Source organism: Chiloscyllium plagiosum, chromosome 11 (genome assembly GCF_004010195.1).
Source record: "Chiloscyllium plagiosum isolate BGI_BamShark_2017 chromosome 11, ASM401019v2, whole genome shotgun sequence".
NCBI classification, from domain to species: Eukaryota; Metazoa; Chordata; class Chondrichthyes; order Orectolobiformes; family Hemiscylliidae; genus Chiloscyllium; species Chiloscyllium plagiosum.
The window spans coordinates 42,531,201-42,556,910 of record NC_057720.1 but is presented as its reverse complement, the minus strand read 5'-3'; the positions used below and the strand labels follow the sequence as shown (position 1 = coordinate 42,556,910).

The 25,710-nt window shown below is 39.9% G+C and overlaps 1 protein-coding gene across 1 annotated transcript in view; it reads right to left on the bottom strand.

Annotated features, from left to right (window-relative positions):
* Positions 1–729: 729 nt before the first annotated feature.
* calr (calreticulin) overlaps positions 730–25,710 on the bottom strand; it is a gene marked incomplete at its 5' end in the record, with an annotated part of 53,345 nt that continues 28,364 nt past the window's right edge. Inside the window, 3 exons of the mRNA XM_043700099.1 lie at positions 730–867; positions 4,703–4,795; positions 4,889–5,032. Coding sequence (XP_043556034.1) covers positions 730–867; positions 4,703–4,795; positions 4,889–5,032 — 375 coding nt within the window. The remainder of the gene's footprint in view (positions 868–4,702; positions 4,796–4,888; positions 5,033–25,710) is intronic.

Here is a 25,710-nt window from a genome sequence, read left to right as displayed (position 1 = left end):
CCTGGCATCTCCAAATTATACCGACAGAAAGCTTGTCCTTAACAAGATCCTGCATAAGACCAAAGCCACAACTACATGCTACTTACACCCACTAACCATTTTATCCAACCATTTTATCCATTCTCGCAGACAACATGATCACAGTATCAATCACTCAAAGCCAGGTATTTTACCAATAATCATCTTCCAAAGAAAACTCTTTCCCCAAAGCATAATATGTAAAGACAGTCCTGCCAGGCTAATTATATCCTGACAAGGCTTCATCTCCAATGCTCAGAATTCTGTAATCTTTAATTTTTTTTCCTACCCACCTCAGTGGTGGTGCCTGCTTTTGGTGCAACTGAGGTAGTGCTCCTCTATTGGGCCAACAGCACTCAGGGGTGGCCGGCTGTCAGACCAGAAATGAACTATTTCAGCCAATGAACTTCTGAAAATCTGTTCAATGACCACAAATTAACATTAAATTACATCAAAATCAAAACTGATCTTTGACATTTCATGTTGATGAAATTGTAGACCTTAGATTTACTTTTGTTGCAAATTCCACAATCTCTACAAGTAAATATTACTGCATCATCTTATATATACCAAAAAAAAGATACCATTCATTTTTAAGACACATTGTTTATGAAGGTACAGTGCAATTGTTGGTGGTAACCTTTTGGAACACAATGAACATTCTAAATGCAGATAAGTTGTCTCATTGAACCTTCAACATGATTTAAATCTTTACAATTCATATTTATGTGTATCCATCTCCATGTCTCCTTCTTTTTCCTCTTTTCCTTCTTCCTCCATTTCAGCCTTTTCTTCTTTCTGTGCCTTCATTTCTTTTTCCTGAAGTTGTTTCATTTTCTTCTCAGCAATCTATTATAAAGAACTAAATCTGTTACCTTGTGAAACATCTTTCATTAAAGTCATTTGGTCGAACAAATCTTGAATATTGCTGAAAAAGGGACATTTTGTTGAGGCTTTTATCTGGCTCTCATCAGAGGACTACCAGAACCTCTAAGGGAAGTGCTAATTGGCTAGCAAGTGGACTCTGATTGGTAGTCACTGTAACATTTCAAAGTTTGCAGATGATTGGGAGGGTAGACTGTGATGAGGATGCAGAGATTCTTCAGCATGTTCTGTACAGGTTGGGTGAGTGGGCAAATGCAGTATAATTTGGATAAATGTGAGGTTATTCACTTTTGGAAGCAAAAAACAAGAAGGCAAATCACTTTCTGAATGTCTGTAAATTAGGAGAGGGGAGTGTGCAGTGGGACCTGGGTGTCCTTGTGCACCAGTCACTGAATGTAAGCATGCAGGTGCAGCAGGCAGTAAAGAAGGCAACTGGAATGTTGGCCTTCATTGTGAGAGATTTCGAGTACAGGAGCAGGGATGTGTTGTTGCAGTTATATAGGGCCTTGGTGAGGCCACACCTAGATTATTATGTGCAGTTTTGGCCTCTTTTTCTTAGGAAGATGCTCTTCCTCTTGAGGGAGTGTAGCAAAGGTTTATGAGGCTGATTCCAGGGATGGCGGAACTGACGCATGAGGAGAGATTGACAATGTTAGGATTGTTTTTGCTGGAGTTCAGATAAGAGTCGGGGGGGCTTTGTAGGATCTCATAGAGACTTACAAAATTCTAACAGGACCAGACAGGATAGATGCAGGGCGGATGTTCCTGATGGTGGCTGTGTCCAGAACCAGGGATAACAGTCTGAGGATTCAGGATAGACCATTTAGGACGGAGATGAGACATTTCTTCACCCAAAAAGTGGTGAGCCTGTTGGAATTTGTTACCACAGGAAGTAGTTGATGCCAAAACATTGAATGTATTCAAGAAGCAGCCAAATATAGCATTTGGGGTGAATGGGATCAAAGGTTTAGGGGGAGGAAGCAGAATTACGCTATTGAGTTGGATGATCAGCCATGAATGCGATGAATGGTGGAGCAGACTCAAAGGGCCAAATGGCCTCCTCATGCTCCTATCTACTATGTTTCTGTGCACCAGTTAATGATGATTGACAGTTAACTGTTGAGCTTTATTTAAACTCAGATTGTAGCAGATTGACTGTCTAAGGGGTGACCTTACAGAGGTTTATAAAATCATGAGGAGCATGGATAGCATCAATAGATTGGAGTCTTTTCCCTATGGTGGGGGAGTCCAGAACTAGAGCGACTACGTTTAGGGTGAGAGGGGAAAGATTTAAAAGGGACCTAAGGGGCAACTTTTTCCCTCAGAGGATGGTGCATGTCTGGAATGAGCTGCCAGAGGAAGTTGTGGAGGCTGGTAAAGTTACAGCATTTAAAAGGCATCTGGATGGGTATATGAATAGGAAGGGTTTACAGGGATTTGGACCAAGTGCTAGCAAAATGGGACTAGATTAATTTAGGATATTGGTTGGCATGGACGAGTTGGACCCATGCTGTACATCTCTATGATTCTATGACTAATTCATCAAGGTATTGCCCGAAGAAATGAACCAATGAATGGCTGCTAATTATTTTGCTATGTAAAACAGATGTAGTACATGTACATATTCTTTCTTTCTGCAAAGAACATGACCCTATATATTAATACAGCATCCAAACTTGAAGAAGAGTAGGCTACTCAGTCTTCTGAACCTGTTCTGTAATTCAATAAGACTGTGGCTGATCCGATTTTAACCTCAATTCTACATGCTTACTTCTGCTTAAAAAAGGGAAAGATTCTACATCCACTGCCTTTTGAGCAAGCAAATTCCAAAGACTCCCAAACCTCAGAGAAAAAAAATGTTTTGAATGGGTATTTTTAAAGTATGACTTCTTGCTCTAGATTCTCCAACAAAAGAAAATATCCTGTTAACATCCACCCGGTCAAGTTCCCTCAGGATCTTATATATTTCAATTAAGTCTCCTTTGACATTTCTAAACTCCAGAGGAAACAGGCCTCATGTGTCTTGCCTTTGCTCACAAGGCAATCTGCTCATTCCAGCTATCAGTCCAATAAGCATTCTCTGAACTGCTTCCAATGCTTGACCTCCTTCTGTAAGTATGATGTCCAGTACTGTACATAGTACTCTTGTTGTGATCTCACCAATGCCCTATATAACCGCAACATAACCTCCCTACTCTTGTATTCAATTCCCCTCACAAAAAGCCATAATATTCTATTAGTTTTCCTGATTACTTTGCTGAACTTGCATACTAACATTCCATGATTCATGTATCAAGACACCCAGATATCTCTGAATCTCAGAGCTCTGCAACCTCTCCCATTTATATAATATAGTTCATTTTTATTCTTTCTGCAAAAATGGACAATTTCACACTTTCCCATGTGGCATTCCATTTGCCAGAACTTTGCCAATTTGCTTAACCTATCTATGTCTTTTTGAAGGCTCCTTATACCATTTTCACAATTCACTTTCCTACCTACCTTTTTGTCATCCGCACTGTAGCTACTATACCTTCAAAAGCTTCATCTAAATCATTTATATAAATTATAAATGGTTGAAACTCAGCACCAGCCCACGTAGCGCACCACTCATTGTGTCCTGCTAGCCTGACAAAGGCCCACTTATTCATACTTTCTTCTTCCTGTTAGCCAGCCAATATTCTATCCATGTCAGCAAATCACTCCCTACAGCATGAACATTTTATTTTCCCCAATAGCTCTTGATGTGCCACCTTATCAAATACCGCTTGGAAATCCAGATATAATACGTTCACTTGTTCTCCTCTATCTACAGCAAAAGTTATTTCTTCATTAAATAAAAATGATTTCTCTTTGACAAAACCACATCAGGTCTGCCTGATTATCTTGAACCTATTCAAATTCCCTGTTATAACATCTTTAATAATAGCTTCTAACATTTTCCCTCTAAAAATGTTAATCCAACTGGCCTGTAGTTTCATGCTTTCTGCCTCAGTCCCTTTTTGAATAAAGGAGTTGCATTAGCTATTTTTCCAGTCTAAAGAGTTTTGGAAAATTAAAACCAATGCATAAAGTATTTCACTGGTTCCTTCTTTTAGGATTCTAGGATAAAATCTGTCAGGACCTGGAGACTCAACAACTTGAAGTTCCAATAACCTACTTAGTACTACTTCCCTTATAATATAATTTTCAAGGGTTCCTCTCCCTTTCACTCCCTGAGTTGCATCTACTCCAGGATACAACGTGTATCCTCTCTAGGAAAGACTGGCACATAAATAACTATGTTCTGGCTGTTCTTCCAATTTAATAAGATCATGGCTGATCTGACTGTGGTCTTGACTCCACATTCCCACTGACTCCAAAACTGAAGGCACCAAAATTAGGGCAGCATGGTGGATCGGTGGCTAACACTGCTACCTCACAGCACCAGGGATCCGGGTTCAATTCTGATCTTGGATGATTCTGTGTGGAGTTTGCACATTTTTCCTCTGTCTGTATGGATTTCTGCTAGTTGCTCTAGTTTCCTTTCATTGTCCAAAGATGTGGAAGTTAGGTGAATTGGTCATGCAAAACAGTCTCATAGTGTCCAGGGATGTGCAAGCTAAGTGGGTTAGCCATTGTAAATGTGGGGTTTGGGGGACTGGCTAGGGGTCTGCGTGGGATCCTTTTCAGAGGGTCGGTGTGACTTAATGGGCCAAATCACCTATTTCTACAGTGTAGGAATTCTGTAAATGCATTATTATTTTTGATTATGTCAGGCACTGGTAAAGTATTTTTAGAAATAAAATTAATTGTTTACCTTAGTTATTCCCCATGTTTGGTTACCATATTCCTCAGCATATTTTGCATCATTTGTAATAAGGAAGTTGTCAAAGATTGTTCCAGATTTCACCTATGTCAGATAAAAGGTTAGAGAATGTATAAACTACAATTTCCTTGGTTTAGTTCAATCAAATATCAACACCTTGAATATTAGCAGACATACCTGCCATAGATCAAGACCAAGAATACCGATGTTGTCGTATTGGCATATGTTGGAATCTGGTTTGTATTTAGGATTATCAATTTCTGGATGGACCCAATTTCCTTTGAAGTTAGGGTTGTTAATCTGATGAGCTTTCCATTCACCCTGAGCACAGGATTTTAAAAAAATTATTTTACTGTTCATTTAGTCATTAAGACATTTAAAGCAGATACAAGTAGAAACTAAACAATATTTTTCCAATTAATGTATTGTTCCAATTAAGTCATAAAAAAACTATGAGGACTTGTGGACCCAGGAACTTTGATGAGGACAGCTGTGGAGTGAATGCAAATGGTAAAAAGACAAATATCAGGTTTCTCATACAAAAGATAAAATGACATTAGATGCAGTTAAATCATTCTGCACTTGAAACATATATCTCTAATGGATTTACAGGAAATAACAAACTGCTTGAATTGGCAAATAAATAGGTCTGCCTGCAGAGCAAAGAAGAAAGAGACAATTGAAATATTGGCAAATGATTTTGGACTGGTGGAAATGTGGGAGTGACGTGTAAACCAATGGTGAGTCATGAGTTGATCAGGATTCAATTATAGTTACAGCAGTTTGAACATGAGAAAGAGAGCAAGCAGCTCAAAATAGGGTAGAAAGGAATTCTGGAATCAGAAAGAATAGGAAAGGAAATAGAACTAATAAGACCTGAGCTTGAAGAAAGAGAAAGAGAGTTGTAGAGAGAAGAGAAAGAGACTGTAGTTAGAAAACTGGAACAAGAATTGCAGAGGGAAAAAGAGAAACAAGATTGGGAATCTCAGCTTAAAATTGCGCAGTTAGAAAAAGAGACTTCCTACGCTAACAAAGATTCTAATGGAGAAAACCCAAGACACAATGTATAGTCCAGTATGGAAAAGTTTAAGTTTGTATAGGGTGCACAAAAAATTTGAAAAAAAAAATTATGAAGGCACTCTTTATGTCATTTGAATAAATAGCAAAAGAAATGAAATGGACAAAGGAAAAGTGGACATTGCTATGTGAAGTGTGTTGTCAGGTATAGTGCATTACTGACAGAGGAGGATTTTAAAGATTATGATAAATTTTTTAAAAAAAGCTATCCTGGCTGTGTGTGAGTTGGTTCCTGAAACTTCCAGGCAAATGTTCAGAAATTTAAAGAAGCAGGTTTAGCAAACCTACATTGACCTTCAAGGGGTAAAGCAAAGGATTTTAACAGGTGGATATGGATAAAAGGAAAACATACCACATATAGAAGTCTCAAGAGAAATTATTCTCTTGGAAGAATTTTAAAACTTACTTTCTTTTGTAATAAGAAGCTATGTTGAAGACCAGAAGGGTTGCAACTGCTGAACATGCAGCAAATTCCTATTGATCATGAGTTGGTCCATCAAAATATTTTTTTTTTCATCATGCCCATGCACTCAAGAAGATAGAGGTGTGGGATAGCAAAAGGGAGGCAACTAGTTAGGGTAAAGAAAGCAGAGCTCTGAATGTCTAAATCCTCTCCTCAGTCCAGGGAGGAAGGCACTGAAAGTGGAGGTGAAAATTAAAGACTTAAGTATGTTGTAAGTTAATTACCACAAGCTACCTTTAATTCAGTTACTTATTAATTCATCTCACAGACAATCACGTACTGAAATAATTACTTAAACTTTACTACATGGAGCATCGAAAATAAGACCCTTCAAGGAAGCAAGTTAAGCTTCACATCTCAACCTACCCAATTAATGGTGAAATTTAGCTATTATTCCAATCAACAGCATCTGTCTCTGGATGTCCAGGGTTCGATTCTTCTGCAGTGTTGTTCTTCAATGTTCTGCTACTAAAGACTGATGAAATTTAATTCTTATAAAAATTTCTATCTTGTGACATTTCTGATGAGATGTTATTGATGATCCTTTAGATCTGTTCATCCCCAACACGGATTACACTGATGTCCTCAAGTATGAAATTTGCCTTCTTATTTGGAGTAGCTTCCCGGTTCCATATTACATTCGCTTTTAACTATCTGTTCAAAACATAACTTTCCTGCAATTAGCCCCTTTATCTTAGGACATTCCTTTTTCAGGCAATCTTAATTGCCTATTTGTAACAACACAGCAAGTAATCAAGTGGTTTCTCTCTCTCCCAAAAAACAACTTGTTAATGTTGCTTTGACTCCTTCTTCCTAGGGATAGTAAATTAATATGTTGCTCTTCATTCCTTTATAATATTTTCTCCTTATTCCTTTCATCTCAGGAAATAATTTATTGCTGATCCTTTCAATTTCTAAACAGTTATTGAAATTTTGCAGTTTATAGTATCACTGTCCCTCGTCTTTATTCATTATGTTAAATATGATGTACAAACACTAGAGTAATTAACCATTTTTCACCACATCAGTTCATATCCAAGTTCAGTTGCTACACCAAGAACTTGTTTAAACACAATTTAAACAAAGTGAATTATTTCATTACGGGGTACAGATGCATGTAAACCAATAATCAATAAATTGAATTACAGAATACTGATCAGTAAACAATCACAAAAAAATAGAGTAATAAGCACACCAATAAAGACAATAACTATTACTTTGAAATAACACTATGCTATAACCATTGAAGTTTTAAGATGATCATATACCACTGTTTCCTGTTTCTTTTATTAACTTGTTAAACATGCCTGCAAGTTATTCTAAGATTTTATGGATAGTATCATTAGTTGTCAACCTTGCTTGACCACCAAGTTTAGTAACATCATTCATTACACCGTATATACTTTTAACTTGAGAAGTTTATTGATTTAATTGATCATTTACAGCACTGATGTCTCGGCTATTAACTGTTAAAACTTCTGCACCATAAATGCCTGCAGCATCTCCTATCAAACTTTGGCACTTCCTACATCTCCATGCAAGTTTGTAACCTTCTTATTCAACAACGCCTGAACCAATTCCTTATAAATGTTAGGTAAAGGGTTTGGACATCACAATGGCAATGGAATGCCTGAGAGTTTCAGAGTTACTGGTACCCCTTCATGATCAACATTTTCATACAATACTTAATTTGCCTGTGCTTTGCACAACTATCCAACTTCTGGGCCCATTTTGTTTCATTAGTGGAAATGGACTCGACCACCATGTTATCATTACACTAAAAGTTAATGCATGAATGTATAAGCAGAGACTGCAGAAACTAGATTTTAATTATTCATAGAATAATAGTCACCATATTAACCTGGACTCAAACTGTAATTGTTCCTACTGATGGACCAGTTAAATACGTAGACGTCTGCATTCCTGACCACTGAGATGGTGACCATATTAGTTTCATGGTCTCCATGGCACCACAGGAGGCTTATTGTTACATTGTAGAAAGCGTGCCCACTTTCACTGTACGTTGGATTCCTGCTGCTGACTCCATACCTCATGTGCAAAAGCTATCAATACAATTCCAATAATCAGTTTCATAGCTTATCCAAAGTTCAAAAGCAAAATATCAAGGTAATTTCTTCTCCTATGTAAGGTTTATCAGTTTACACAAAGAATTTCTGAACTCCCCAGCAAGGTAGTCCACTACATCTCTTCTAACCAAATGCTCGTTTGGTCTGTTTCTGTTTCATTGAGGTGAAATCTTGATTTCACGTTCTGAGTTTTTCTTATTACATTTAGTTTCCTTTAATGTTACCAACTGCTGACACTGGGGTTTACATAGTTGAGATGACAGTAATTGTTATTTGGGTGTAACTGATTGTTGCTGTTGAGATGGTGGAGTGGGGTGTACAGTGCCATTCATCCCAAGGATGTCAGGAGATGTTGGTTTTGTAACAGTTGGAATTCTGAGGTTAACTGATGTAGCTGGTCCCACATAGTGACTCCATCTGCAACTTTCTGCTGTTGAGGTAAATTTAAGCGTTAAGGAGCACATGGTGTTGACGATATATATTATTTTCAGCCTCAAATGCCTGTAAGTGATTCACAGGGTACCATCCCTTTTTACCAATAGCCAATAATTTTTTGTATATCAATGGGCTTGCTTTGTTAATTATTGAATAGGAGTCAAATATTTTAGTGACAAGAATGTGCCACGTTGGAAGCCTTACAGCATTATTTTCATTCCCAATGCATATTCCATAGGTCAGACTTTGGCATTAAAGTATGACTTTCTTTTTTCCTGTTTCTTCTCCATTTGTACCTCTTCTGCTAGACTAGTGGCCTGTAAGTCCTGTATTAAGGCTTTCTTCTTGTAAGAGCTTGAACTTCTATTTTAGTTTGATTTACTTTTACTGCACTCAGTCTCAGTCACTACTGGAGATTGCCAAGGCTTGCTCTCTCAGCCCCCTCACTTTGCTGACTCATCTGCATGGATGTTTCCTTCTGGAGATGATCTGTGATGGGCTTTAATTTTAATGGTCCCAAATTCTTTATCACTTGCCTGTTCTAAGACATACTTCAGTATCAGTGCTGAAGATAATGGTTTCCCATCTGCTGTCACTAAGCTACTCGCTTCCCTGAGCAGAACAAAATCAGTCAGGCTACCACAAACAAACATGCTATCAGAGTAAAGGCTTGATAGGGTCAGGAATTCTTCAAAATGACTCACTATAGAGACTGAACGCTGCTAATTCTGCTGCTTGTGTATTCATACGACTCAGTAATTTTAAAAAGACAGCATCACGTGTTTCTCCTGTTGGAGTTTCCACATAAATGCTACATTCTGTCTTCCTGTTGCCATCTTCCACCATGGAGGAGCCCATAGCAATTTTAAATTGAATATTCATATCCTCTTTGGAACAAGTGGTCCTTTCGGGTCATTTGTTTCAACTGCAGCATAAGTATGTGGTTCATGCTGATGTAGCAAATTGTCTGTTAAAAGGTGTTTGTTTTTCAACTGTAATATGCAAGCCTTATAACATATGTGTCCATCAAACTGTTCTGTTCTAACATTGCCATAAGGTGTCCATCCAGTAATAACTGGGTAGGCATATGTTCTGTTAGAATGGTAAGCTGGAAAAGCGCAGCAGGTCAGGCAGCATCCAAGGAGCAGGAGAATCGATGTTTCGGGCATAAGCCCTTCTTCTGAAGAAGGGCTTATGCCCGAAACGTCGATTCTCCTGCTCCTTGGATGCTGCCTGACCTGCTGCGCTTTTCCAGCAACACATTTTTCAGCTCTGATTTCCAGCATCTGCAGTCCTTACTTTCTTCCTGTTAGAATGGTAAGAGGAGTAAGGTCAATTATGTATACAAAATGTTGCAGACACCAGAAAACAGCAAGCAAATGTTTTTAACAAAATGAGAAGCCTTGTTCTTCTGGAGTTAAAAGCCTGAAGGCAATAAGAGACAGGACCTAAATACTGATGTCTGCTTTGTAACAGTACAACTGCTCATACAGTGTTGGCGGCTGCTACTTCTAATGCAAAGCATAGCTCTGGTTCTGGAACCTGTAGTCCTGGAGCTTGAACTAAAGCTTGCTTCAAATCACTGACTGTTGTGTGTATTGCTCCATCCATTCCCACAGATCGTTATTTTTCAACAGATCTAACAATGGAGCTGCTTTAGTAGCAAAGCTGTCAATGCGATTTCTACAGTAACTCATTAATCTTAAGAATAATTTTAGGGCGCTCACATCATTTGGTAAAGGCAGATTACAAATAGCATCAATCTTTTTCCTGCTGTCTTCGATTTACTAGATGCCATCACTGTTCCCAAATAAGAGACTTTCTCCTTCATGATCTGTGCTTTCTTAGGGTTAACTTTCAATCCTAGATTTTTGAGGAGAGTTAAAAGCCTGTGTAGCAGAATCAGGTGTTTGTTATTGGTCTCCATTTGTAGCAACAAATCATCTCCATAGTGAAAAAATGCTCTCATCCCTTTGTTAATCTTTGATGGAAAATGGAATCCTTGTGACAAACAGGTCCAAAGGTACTATTGTCCATGAAAGATATACACATGTTTATACTGACATTCTCATTTTAAAAGAATGGAACAAAATCATTACTAATATCCAGGACAGTGAAATACTTTGCCTGAAGTGTCTGTTTCATCATAGGCTCAGGACTGATGGCTACAGTGGGTGCTTTGCAAGGAATGGTTTTGGTCAACAGTAGTCAATTGTCAGTTTCCAGGAGCTATCTGGCTTCTTAACTGGCCAAATAGGGAGTTGTTAGTAGAGGCCACCAGGCACGAAATACCTGCTTAAGCAGACTATTGACTATTTTGCTTACCTCCCCTTCTGCTTGTTTTGAAAAACAATATTCTCTCTATGATTTGGGGTCTGGGCTGTATATCACTACCTCTCCTGACATCAGTTAAAAATCACACAACACCAAGTTATAGTCCAACAGGTTTAATTGGAAGCACACTAGCTTTCCGAGCCACGCTCCTTCATCGGGTGATTGTCCGTCGCTCCGAAAGCTAGTGTGCTTCCAATTAAACCTGTTGGACTATAACCTGGTGTTGTGTGATTGTTAACTTTGTACACCCCAGTCCAACACTGGCATTTCCAAATCATCTCCTGCCATAGGTCTACAATTATGTTTGTGGATAGCAAATGCTTTCTGACACTGTACAATAAAACTTTGAACAGCTTGATCATCAGTCAGCTCAAAGGGGTCAACCTGGATTTCTCCCAATGTACATATTCAGTGGTTGTACTCACCAGTAGCAACCTCAAGGGGTCTCTGTCCTCCTAACCAGGACATCTGCCAGATGCACCAGTTTGTTGGACCAAAGGCCAAATCACATTTCCTCATTAAATCTAAACCCAAAATATATTCAACTCCCCAGTCTAATTCTACTAGGATGACCTAGTATATTACCAATTTGAATACATCGGTGGGTAGGTTTCAATGCCCTCTTGTGTGTGGCCTGTAAAACCACTTGACAAAATTGTTTTTGCACTGTGCTCATTTAACCACAGTACAGGACCCTCCCGCATTCGATAGGAATTCAACAAGGTCATCTACCTCGTCCTCAGTGAGAGGTCTTCCCACACTATCTGATTTGGCACCACATGCCCACTCCCCTGCTCCATGATCAGATGAATGTGTGTACAGGTGGCACGGTGGCTCAGTGGTTAGCACTGCTGCTTCACAGCACTAGGGACCTGGGTTTGATTCCAACTTTGGGCGACTGTCTGTGTGGAGTTTGCATATTCTCCCCACATCTGTCTGGGCTTCTGGGTGCTCTAGTTTCCTCCCACAATCCAAAGGTGTGCAGATTAGGTGAAATTGGCCATGCCAAATTGCCCATAGTGCTCAGGGATGTGTAGATTAGGTGCATTAGTCAGGGGTAAATATAGGGTAATAGGGTAGGGGAATGGGTCTGGGTGGGTTACTCTTTGGAGGGTCAGTGTGGACTTGTTGGGCCGAATGGCCTGTTTCCACACTGTAGGGATTCTATAAATGGTTCTTCCAGTGACCTGTTTATCTGAAAACTGCAGGAAGGGACAAATTTTAGCAAAATATCCTCTTCCCTCACAACTAAAACACAATGGCAGTGCTTTGCTCCTTCCACTAGAGAGAAGAAAAGATGAGTTACCTCTGCCTTGACTGAAACTGTGTCCTTCATTCCTCCAGACAGGTGAATGCCTCTGAGGCCCTTGTGTTTTATAAAGTCATAAAGGTGTACAGCATGGAAACAGACCCTTCGGTCCAACTCGTCCATGCCAACCAGATATCCCAGCCCAATCTAGTCCCACCTGCCAGCACCCGGCCCATATCCCTCCAAACCCTTCCTATTCATATACACATCCAAATGCCTCTTGAATGTTGCAATTGTACCAGCCTCTACCACATCCTCTGGCAGCTCATTCCATACATGTACCACCGTCTGCATGAAAAAGTTGCCCCTTTGGTTTCTTTTATATCTTTCCCCTCTCACCCCAAACCTATGCCCTCAAGTTCTGGACTCCCCGACCCCAGGGAAAAGACTTTGTCTATTTATCCTATCCATGCCCCTCATAATTTTGTAAACCTCTATAAGGTCAACCCTCAGCCTTTGACGCTCCAGGGAAAACAGCCCCAGCCTGTTCAGCTTCTCCCTATAGCTCAAATCCTCCAACCCTGGCAACATCCTTGTAAATCTTTTCTGAACCCTTTCAAGTTTCACAATATCTTTCCGATAGTAAGGAGACCAGAATTGCACGCAATGTTCCAACAGTGGCCTAACAAATGTCCTGTACAGACGCAATATGGCCTCCCAACTCCTGTACTCAATACTCAATAAAAGAAAGCATACCAAACGCCTTCTTCACTATCCTATCTACTTGCAACTCCACTTTCAAGGATCTTTAAACCTGCACTCCAAGGTCTCTTTGTTCAGCAAGACTCCCTCGGACCTTACAATTAAGTGTATAAGTCCTGCTAAGATTTGCTTTCCTAAAATGCAGCACCTCGCATTTATCTGAATTAAACTCCATCTGCCACTTCTCAGCCCATTGGCCCAGATCTTGTTGTAATCTGAGGTAACCCTCTTCGCTGTCTACTATACCTCCAATTTTGGTGTCATCTGCAAACTTACTAACTGTACCTCTTATGCTCGTATCCAAATCACTTATGTAAATAACAAAAAGTAGAGGACCCAGCACCAATCCTTGTGGCACTCCACTGGGGGGTCACAGGCCTCCAGTCTGAAAGACAACTCTCTATCACCACCCTCTGTCTTCTACCTTTGAGCCAGTTCTGTATCCAAATGGCTAGTTCTCCCTGTATTCCATGAGATCTAACCTTGCTAATCAGTCTCCCATGGGGAATCTTGTCGAACGCCTTACTGAAGTCTATATAGATCACATCTACTGCTCTGCCCTCATCAATCTTCTTTGTTACTTGTTACAAGTTTGTGAGACATAATTTCCCACGCACAAAGCCATGTTGACTATCCCTAATCAGTCCTTGCCTTTCCAAATACATGTACATCCTGTCCCTCAGGATTCCTTCCAATAACTTGCCCAACACTGAGGTCAGGCTCACTGGTCTATAGTTCCCTGGCTTGCCTTTACCGCCCTTCTTAAACAGTGGCACCACGTTTGCCAACCTTCAGTCTTCAGGCATCTCACCTGTGACTATCGATGATACAAATATCTCAGCAAGAGGCCCAGCAATCACTTCTCTAGCTTCCCACAGAGTTCTAGGTCCTGGGGATTTATCCACCTTTAACCGTTTCAAGACATCCAGCACTTCCTCCTCTGTAATCTGGATATTTTGCAAGATGTCACCATTTATTTCCCTACGGTCTATATCTTCCATATCCTTTTCCACTGTAAATACTGATGCAAAATATTGATTTAGTATCTCCTCCATTTTCTGTGGCTCCACACAAAGGCTGCCTTGCTGATCTTTGAGGGGCCCTATTCTCTCCCTCGTTACCCTTTTGACCTTAATATAGTTGTAAAAACCCTTTGGATTCTCCTTAATTCTATTTGCCAAAGCTATCTTATGTCCCCTTTTGGCCCTCCTGATTTCCCTCTGAAGTATACTCCTACTTGTATACTCCTCCTTAAGTATACTTCTCAGGATTCACTCGATCTATCCTGTCTATAACTTACATATGCTTCCTTCTTTTTCTTAACCAAACCCTCAATTTCTTTAGTCATCCAGCATTCCCTATACCTACTAGCCTTCCCTTTCTCCCTGACAAGAATATACTTTCTCTGGACTCTCGTTATCTCATTTCTGAAGGCTTCCTATTTTCTAGCTGTCCCTTTACCTGCGAACATCTGCCTCCAATCAGCTTTCGAAAGTTCTTGCCTAATAATGTCAAAATTGGCCTTTCTCCAATTTAGAACTTCAACTTTTAGATCTGGTCTATCCTTTTCCATCATTATTTTAAAACGAATAGAATTATGGTCGCTGGCCCCAAAGTGCTCCCCCACTGACAACTCAGTCACCTGCCCTGCCTTATTTCCCAAGAGCAGGTCAAGTTTTGCACCTTCACTAGTAGCTACATCCACATACTGAATCAGAAAATTGTCTTGTATGCACTTAAGAAATTCCTCTCCATCTAAACCTTTTACAGTATGGCAGTCCCAGTCGATGTTTGGAATGTTAAAATCCCCTACCGTAACTACCCTATTATTCTTACACATTTTAGCACAGTTCATTTTTCCTGATTTTTTTTTAATAGATATTTTTATTAGAAATTTAACATTTTTACAAGTTTACAAAAATAAACAAAACTCTCAGATATAAACATTGATATACAATTAGCTCAAATATACAATAGCCAAAATTTAACAAAAAAAAACAAAAAAAAAACAAAACAACAAAAAAAACCCGAAAAGAGAAAAAAAGGAAAAAAAAAACAAACAAAACTCAATTATCTACTAATCTAACCTACAACTAACCAGAGTGTATATTTAAGTCTCTTACATGCTCGGGATGTGTTAGCATCAGATATAATAAAACCCGTATTCGTGCGGGATTCCTCCCCCGAGGGGCCGCGGACCAGCCAGGTTTGTAATCTCAATTAAATAAAAGCCCTTGTTAGGATAGCCGAAATATCTGTATTTATGTAATTCAAAAAAGGCTGCCATATTTTATAAAATAATTCGGTCTTTCGGTGCACCATATTTGTAAGGAAGTCAAGGGGAATACATTCCATAATTAGTCTGTGCCAATTTGAAAATCCAGGGGGGCCCTCAGCCGCCCAGTTCACCAAAATATTTTTCCTTGCACAGAAAGAAAGAATAGAAAATAGTCTCTGCCCGTACGTGCCCAGGGAGGGAAGGTTTGAAAAGACCGGTGCTATATGGGCTCTATGAAGTATCTTCAGCTGGATAGCCTGGGTTCTGTTACAAATAGTAATTCTTCTAGCATTTTCCCAGATATCATTCCACGTTTCTGTGGAGATTTCTAGTCCCAGATCCTGATCCCATGTTTTAAGCAGATTATCCATATCTCCCGATACTTCATCATGTAGTAAATGATAAATATTACTGACGGAAGATACCCCCACTGGTCGTAGGACACTACATTCTCTATCGGATTTATAAAGACTATCTAATAACGTAGTCTTCTTCTGTATATAATCTCGAATTTGGAAGTATCGAAAGAGGTCTCCATTGGGTAATCCGAATTTCTGACGCAGCTGTTCGAAAGACATCAGGACCCCATCTTTAAATAAATCCCCTAGACATGAGATACCCCTGGATCTCCAGAGTTTAAAAGTGGCATCTGTTAATCCCGGTTGGAATCCCCATGTTTCCTGATTGTTTATGTATCCAAGCTTTTGTGAAAGTGTTATCCTCATACTTTCATAGGTTTACCTAGATACCTCCGTGAAATGGCCTATTAAGGTTTGCACTCAAATACAGCGTTGTCCGTCATCAAGATTGTTAATTGCTGGGTCCCAAAAATTGATTTAAATTGGACCCATAAACAGGAGGCAAATGCCATTAGGTGATCCCCTTTCTTTTGTCTAAATTTATTCAGTCTGTCCATGGGCTCCCTTCTACTATATCCTTTTTGCTGTCAGCCCTGTCTTCCCCATAACTGCTAGATAGACCCTCTCCATCCACCGCAACACTACATGGATTGGAAAGGACATCTCATTTGAATTGCTTAAGCACACAAGGAACATCCCCCATTTCATCAAGTCCATGTAACCCTCTCTGATGTTGAGTGGCAGCAAACAGCTCATGAGTATCAACAGCAGGTGCAAAGATATCTGTAGCATAATTTCATAATTGTGCTACAGAACAAGGGGTATCACACTGTTTGTTCCCGTTCTGAAATCCGGTTTGGACTGTTTGAAAGAGATTCATTGGGTTTACCGAAGCAGGCTGCTTAAGTGCTTCAGCCTTTCCTACCATCTCAAAGGGACTTGCAGGAGTCTGTGAGAAATGCTTCATTTTGACTTCCTGTCCTGGAGGTTGAGATGCCTCTGGGAATCGACATAAACCAACATTGGGCAGGGCTTGTGTCTCAGATCATACAACTAGTGCAGGTGGAAACAGAGAACCTTTGTCTGAGAATGACGGAAGGCAGAAGGGTCAGGATTATATGACTATTCCCGAACCTGATTTAAATATTATACAGCTTCCTCCTCAACTGATCCCTAATCAGGATCACCTCTTTCATTCCTTGATTTCTGTATGTTCTAAAGGCACAGTGAAACTCTTTATGGCTGGACAGCTATGACTTCAAAGCATCAATTTCTTGTTGGCATTTAGAATGAACAATAGTCTGCATTTCTATCTCAAGCTGTGTCTGATGTAATATTTTAAAGGCTGCCTGGAGATTTTTACATTTGCTTTCAAGTTCCTGAAACTTAATCTTTGACTCCTGAACCTGCCTTTTTCACATTTCTGTTCAGTGCCTCAAAATGATTTTGATCATGTGAGGTAAATTATCTTCTCCTGATTGGCCATCTCTAGGGGCTTAACCTTTCCCTTTAGTTCTGGGTTTTCTATTGGAAAACTGCCCTTCCCTGACTGGCAGATACAGCTTGAGCTAAAAGTGCAGAATATCATTCATTCTAAATGCCAACAAGAAAGTGATGCCTTGAAGTCACAGCTTTTCAGCCATAAAGAGTTTCAGTGTGCCTTCAGAACATAAGGAATCAAGGAATCAAGGAATGAAAGAGGTGATCCCGATTAGGGATCAGTTGCGGACGAAGCCATATAGTATTCAAATCAAGTTCGGGAATAATCATATAATCCTAACCCTGGTGCCCTCCGTCATTCTCAAATAAAGGTTCTCTGTATCCACCTGTACCAGTTGTATTGTCTGAGACATAAGCCCTGCCCAGTATTGGTTCTGTTTTAGCTCTGCATCTTCTAACTTCGACTCACTTATCTCACCATTTTTGTTTAACACATGCTTCACGTACCAAGTCTCCACATAAAGACAACAATTTCCCATCAGTCTGTCCTCTTTGGGTGCACACTTCCCCAAGGACTTTGTTTTGTAAATATTTTTATTAAGAATAAAAGATCTTAAGTTTTTTACAAAATTACAAAATCACTACAAAATAGTGTGACAACTTTATAATATAATGACATAACAGCAAACAAACTACTAATCTACTCCACAAATCACTGAAATGAGAGAAGAAAAAAATCTACAAAGACTGCAATTCAATAAATAACTAAAGGAAAAAGAAATAAATAAATAAGCAAAATAAAATTAAATCAAGTTATATCAAGATAACTTAAATTATATTCAATTAAGTTGCGACACTCAGCGTAATCCCACTGAAGCTCTTCACCAATGGGAGCATTAATAACCAAATCCGTATTTATTCAGGATTCTTCCCCCCCAAGGACCTCTGGACAACCAGACCTAGCTCTCATGTCTACACAAAGGCCCTGACCAATATAGCTGACAAGTCTGCATCAATATAATTCAGAAAGAACCATGTTCTATAAAACAGTTCCATTTTCTGGTGCACCATACTCATAAGAAAGTCCAGGGGGATGTGCTCCATAACTAATCTATGCCAGCCCGAAAGTCCCAGGGGATTCTCTGACACCCAACTCATTAAAATGTTCTTCCTTGTACAAAATGAAAGAATATTAAACAATTTCTTCCCATGCACGTCCAAAGAAGGGAGAATTGGAAGACCCAAGAGGAGGGACACCGGATCCAACTTAACCTCAGTTCCCAAAACCTCTTCCAAAATGCTCGCTAGAGCATCCCAATACCTGCGAAGCTTGTGGCATGACCACAAGCAATGAGTAAGAGTGTCAACATCCATTTTACATTTGGGGTAGATTGGGGAAACTTCTAACTTGAATTTCACAAGCCGTTACAGTGCCAAATGAGCCTTGTGGAGCCAAAAGAGAAAATGCTGGAAAATCTCAGCAGGTCTGGCAGCATCTGTAAGGAGAGAAAAGAGCTGATGTTTTCAAGTCTAACTGACCCTTTGTCAAAGTTGTGGAGCCCTATGGAGTATTTTTAGTTGAATAGCCTGGGTCTTGTTACAAATCAAAATCTTCTTAATGTTCTCCCAAATATCCTCACACATCTCTGACGAGATTTCCAACCTCAGTTCTTGAGTCCAATTCTGCATAGCCGCTCAATGTCCTTTGAAACATTACTTCCTAAAAAGTGATAGAGAGTGCTGACCGAGAGACCGTCCGTAGACCGGAGCACTGACCTTTCCATATCCGACTTATAGGGACTAACCATCGATGTAAGTCTTTGTTTGTATAAAGTCCCTAACCTGAAAGAAATGAAAGAGGTCGGTCCTGGGTAGCTCAAATTTCTGACTCAGCTGCTCGAAAGACATCATGACTTTCTCATCAAATGAATCTCCCAAACAGGAGATTCCTCTAGACTCCCAATAGTTACAGCCGGGGCCAGAATCCCAACATTCCGACTACGGGTGTGAAAGGGGAAGTTTTTTGTAAGTTGTCCTCACCTTGCCACATCATTCGCCATGCTTTAACTGTGTTAAGAACAACTGGATTTCTGTAACAGTCCTCATCCTGTTGATAAACAACAAATTGATGAGGGGGCATTTGCCTGGGTTCGACTTCTGAGCAACTTAGGGTCACTTCTTATTGAAGGCCCACCCAGGGATGTCAATTTGTATTACTCGCCACAAGCTACCTTTAAGCTATCAGTACCTGTAAGAAACCTCACAGACAATCAAATACTGAAACAATTACTTAAACTTTCCTGCATTTAGTCCAAAATAAGATCCTTCAAGTAAGCAAGTTAATCCTTACCTACTGCCCAATTAATGGTAGATTTAGCTATAATTCAACCAACAGTGTCTGTCTCTACATATCTAGAGTTCAATCCTTGGCAGTGTTGTTCTTCAAAGTTCAGCTACTGAAGAATTCTGAATAGCAATTTCTGTTTTGTGAAGTTTCTGTTGTGACATTATTGATGATCTTTTAGTTCGATTCATCCACAACATTCATTATATGATTCAAGCCTATACTTGTCTTCTTATTAGGAGAAGCTTCCCTGTTCCTTATTACATTTGGTTTTAAATGTCTATACAAAACACAACTTTCTTGCAAATAACTCCCCCCCCCCCCCCCCCCCCCCCGCTTACCTCAGAGCATTCCTTCTGCAGACAATCTTAATTGCACATTTGTAATGAGGCAGCAGGTTATCAAGCAGTGGTACCTCCTGTCTCTCAGAGAGCTTGTTTGTGTTCTTTGACTCTTTCTTCCCAGAGATAGTTAAGTAGTCTATTGCTTTTAATTCCTTTATAACAATTTCTCCTTTCATCTCAGGAAACAATTTATTTCGGAAATACTTACTGCTGATTCTTTCAATCCTTGAATAACTATTGAAGTTTTGAAGGTTACAGAATCACAAGTGTTTCCATTATAATTCACTGGAAGAGCATGCTAGAAATGAAGACCCACTATTCCTAGAATTATCACGAAAGTTAAAGATTTTCTACTTAACTTTCAGACCCAGGTTGATAGAAAGCATGGACAGAGTATCTGAACTTAACAAGAATTAATATTTAATATAAGTAATTAGATGTCAGTATATAAAGTGGAACGGTGGGTTGGTAAGTTTGTCGATGACACAAAGGTTGGTGGAGTGGTGGATCATGTGGAGGGTTGTTATAGGTTGCAATGAGACATTGACAGGATGCAGAGTTCTGCTGAGAAATGGCAGATGGAGTTCCACCTGAAAAAGTATGAAGTAATTCATTTTGGAAGGTCAAATTTGAATACAGAATACAGGGTTAAAGGCAGGTTTCTTGGCAGTGTGGAGGAACAGAGGGATCATGGAGTCCACATCCATTGGTCCCTCAAAATTGCCACCCAAGTTGATTTGGTTGTTAAGAAGACATATGGTGTGTTGGCTTTCATTAGCAGAGTATTGAGTTTAAGAGCCATGAGGTTATGCTGCAGCTCTATAAAGCCCTGGTTAGACCACACTTGGAATATTGTGTTCAGTTCTGGTCGCCTCATCATCAGAAAGATACGGAAGCTTTAGAGAGGGTGCAGAGGAGATTTACCAGGATGCTGCCTGGACTGGAGGGCATGTCTTATGAAGAAAGGTTGAGGGCGCTAGGGCTTTTTTCATTGGAGTGACTTGATAAAGGTGTACAAGTTGATGAGAGGCATTGGTAGAGTGGATAGCCAGTGACTTTTTCCCAGGGAGGAAGTGGCTATCACAAGGGGGCATTTTAAGGTGATTGAAGAAAAGTTTAGGGGGAATGTCAGGGTAGGTTCGTTACACAGAGAGTGGTGAGTGCGTGGAATGCACTGCCAGCAGTGGTAGTAAAGTCAGATACATTCGTGACATTGAAGTGACTCTTGGGTGGGCACATGGATGGTAGTAAAATGAAGGATACATAGGCTAGTTTGATTTTAGAGTAGGTTAAAAGGCCAGCACAACATCGAGGGCCAAAGGGCCTGTACTGTGCTGTACTGTTCTATGTTCTATGTTCTATAACACCACGAATGAAACCTCTAATGCCCATATCAATTCCCCTTTACACACAGACAGATAGACAAACAAATGGGGTAAAAATAGGTACTGGCAGAGGGGACAAATTGAAAAGACAGTTCAGTAGTCTTTGTTCTCAGGTTCTGTTGAGATGATCTTTACAATTCTACTGTGGGCCAGCACATAGTTTCTGTTACCTTTCTCTGGATGCTTCCACTGGTTGGTAAGAGGCACAAAGTGACCGGTTTGTTTAGAAAATGTCTCTGACTTATTAGTTAAAAGTCACAGGTTACAACAACCTTTGAAGGAACGATAAACTGGTTTTATTCACATTTACAGTGAATTTTGTTTGCAGAGAACAGAAAGACTACTCCTAAGTAGGGGGAGAACTGCACACTTCTCTCTTTTATAAGTAGTTCCCAGCTTCAACTATCCAGTTACTTGAGAACTAATCACACAGTAATTGGCAGGCTAAAAGTTGTGTTGTCAATAAGTGGTCACTAATCCATGGATCAATCAACTTCTTGTTGCCAAAAAAGCTGCACCCATACACCCCTTGGCTCCAAGTACTCTGCCACTCAAACAGCAACTACTGCTTGTTCAAACAATTTTTCAATAAAACTTGGCATAGGTGCAAGGTTACATTTTTGAAAACATGCAGCTATTCTTTCAAACAATAGTCTTAAAACAACTTTCTTGTTTCAGTGCATAGTTTTTAAAATACTCAGAAATAAAAAGACCCAGTCCTTGAGAAATAATGTGAGAAATCCATGAGACTCATTGGGGTTTTTTAGGATGAGTTCAGAAAAGAATAGAATAGAATCCCTACAGTGTGGAAACAGGCTATTTGACCCAACAAGTCCACACTGACCCTCGGAAGAGTATTCCACTCAATCCCATTCCCCTACCCTCTTACATTTCACCTGACTAATGCACCTAACTTACACATCCCTGAACACTTTCAGAAATTAAGCATGTCTAATCCAGCTAACCAGCATATCTTTTTTCTGTGGGAGGAAACTGGAGCACCCAGAGGAAACCCATGCAGACACAGGACGAATGTGCAAACTCTACACAGACAGTCGCTGAGGCTGGAATTGAATCAAGATTCCTGGCACTGTGTGGCAGCAGTGCTAACCACTGAGCCACCGTACTTACATGGTCAATACCATCGGTCAAATTGTAGCTATCAATACTAAGTGAAATCAGAAGTAAGCTCTGCTTTGAGTGCAGGAAAGGTGAATAAGGTAGCTGAGAGATATAAAAGGTTTTTGTCAAAAAGATAACTCCATTCTCTTCAATTATGCAGCTAAACCTATAACTATATTAAGAGACACACGAGCTGCATAAGCTCTTTTGCTGGAGAAGGTCACAGTTATCCCTCAACAGAGTACAACGCATTCCAAAGTGTTAATGGACAAGATAAGTGGATTATACATCCCAGATGGTTATACAAAGTGCATTTGGAAGGCTTTTAAAATTGGTTCACAGGATGTGGGCATTGCTGGATAGGCCAGCGTTTATTGCCCATACCTAATTGAGCAGTTAAGAGTCATCCACATTGCATGGGGTCTGGAATTACATGTGGTGCACCTGGAATGTCATGGGAGCCATTCACCAATCAAAAGGAAAAAGATATTATCAAGTCTCAAAAAAGAAAAGGTTGATGTAGCCCTTCTACAGGAGGCACATCTACTTGATAAGGAGCATTCAAATCTGCAACAGGGTGGGTTTGGCCAGATGTTCTTTTCACCTTTCAGCTCAAAAAGTAGGGGAATAGCCATTCTTATTCAGAAGAATCTTCCCTTCTAAATGCTCAGCCAGATAAAAGATGAGTCAGGACGGTATGTATTAATTAAAGCCCTAATATATGGAGAGGAATACGGGATTTTGAATCATTATTGCCCCCCGGCACACCCTTTTGAATTTGTAATGGAAGCGTTCTCCAAGTTGATGGCTCTCGGAGTGCGCCTATAATTATAGGGGGTGATTTTAGTTGTATCATTGACCCAGAGACGGACAGGATATCTTGGAGCTTTGCAGGCATATATATCTTTGAGATCTAGGGAGTTGGTGGATCTGAATAGGGAGTTGGGGCTGGTAGATGTGTGGAGGTGTCTTCATCCTGAGGGGAGAGACTTTACTCTCTATTCTAATTTACACAAGAGCCATACTAGAATCAATACGTTTTTTGTTCCCTCAACCCTTGTCTTGTAAAATAGGTAATATAACTATTTCTGACCATGCCACAGTATATATGGAGGTTAAGACTAGTGATGATGAGATAGGTTCCAGACATTGGCGTAGGGACCCTTTTCTATTGAAGGATAGCAAGTTTATAAAATATTTTTCGCAGGAATTTAAAACCTGGGATATCAACTCAGGCATGGCCAGTAACCCTTCGACAATGTGGGAGACTGCAAAGGCATACACGCAGGCCTGGTCATCTCATTTTCTGCAACCCGGAAAAGACAAAAGGGAGAACAACAGTGTCTGCTCGAGGCTTGCCTATAGGCAGCTGAGACAGCGTATGCTGATAGGCCCTCCATTACTAAACTACAGTGGATCACAGCCCTTCGGGCAACTTTGAATACTGCACTTACTCATACAGCAAAGAAGGAGATATTATTTGCGAAGCAGAGACTATTTGAATATGGTGACAAGCCTGGCAAGTACCTAGCATACCTTGCCAGAAAGAAAAAGGCTCCCCAAACCATTATGTCCATTAGAGAGAGTGCTGGTACCCTGACTTGTAATTGTAAAAAGACCAATGCAGCCTTCAGAAAGTTCTATTTCGAATTGTGTAAGTCGCAGGACTGTGAGGATACAACGAGGAAGATGGAATCTTTTTTTAAAAATCTGGCCCTCCTGGGCCTAACCTCGGAGCAGGTGTCTTTCTTTTTTTTTTAGATATTTTTATTAGAAATTTAACATTTTTACAAGTTTACAAAAATAAACAAAACTCTCAGATATAAACATTGATATACAATTAGCTCAAATATACAATAGCCAAAATTTGACAAAAAAAAACAAAACAACAAAAAAAAACCGAAAAGAAAAAAAAACAAACAAACAAAACTCAACTATCTACAAATCTAACCTACAACTAACCAGGGTGTATATTTAAGTCTCTTACATACTCGGTATGTGTTAGCATCAGATATGACAAAACCCATATTCGTGCGGGATTCCTCCCCCGAGAGGCCGCGGACCAGCCAGGTCCATAGTCTCAATTAGATAAAAGCCCTTGTTAGGATAGCCAAAATATCTGTATTTATGTAATTCAAAAAGGGCTACCATATTTTATAAAATAATTCGGTCTTTCGGTGCACCATATTTGTAAGGAAGTCAAGGGGAATACATTCCATAATCAGTCTGTGCCAATTTGAAAGTCCAGGGGGGCCCTCCGCCACCCAGTTCATCAAAATATTTTTCCTTGCACAGAAAGAAAGAATAGAAAATAGTCTCTTCCCGTACGTGTCCAGGGAGGGAAAGTTCGAAAAGCCCAAGAGGAGAGATACGGGGCCCACTTTTATTTCCGTTCCTAAAATTTCTGTCAGGGTACTTGCTACTTTAGCCCAATATCTACGGATCTTATGACAGGTCCATAAGCAATATACAAGAGTGCCCACCTCTATTTTGCATTTAGGACACATTGGAGATGCTCCTGCCTGAAATTTTGCCAATCGAACCGGTGCTATATGGGCCCTATGAAGTATCTTCAGCTGGATAGCCTGGGTTCTGTTACAAATAGTAATTCTTCTAGCATTTTCCCAGATATCATTCCACGTTTCTGTGGAGATTTCTAGTCCCAGATCCTGATCCCATGTTTTAAACAGATTATCCATATCTCCCGATACTTCATCATGTAATAAATGATAAATATTACTGACGGAAGATACCCCCACTGGTCGTAGGACACTACATTCTCTATCGGATTTATAAAGACTATCTAATAACATAGTCTTCTTCTGTATATAATCTCGAATTTGGAAGTATCAAAAGAGGTCTCCATTGGGTAATCCGAATTTCTGACGCAACTGTCCGAAAGACATCAGGACCCCATCTTTAAATAAATCCCCAAGACATGAGATACCCCTGGCTCTCCAGAGTTTAAAAGTGGCATCTGTTAACCCCGGTTGGAATCCCCATGCTCCCACTATCGGTGCATAGGGGGATGTTTTATGTGAATTACCCTCATTTTGCCGCATTATATTCCAAGCCTTGATTGTATTCAGTATTATAGGGTTTTTACAGTGATCTGTAATGATTTTCCTCTTGTCTGAGAATAAAAGGATAATAAGTGGGTATTTTACTTGAGAAGCCTCGATGTCCAACCAGATTGATTGTGGATCAGACAAAACCCAATCAGCTATATAACTTAATAGGGAACTTAATTGATATTTCCTAAAATCTGGGAAATCCAATCCACCCCTTGCCTGTGGAAGCTGTAGCTACTTCAGCTTAAT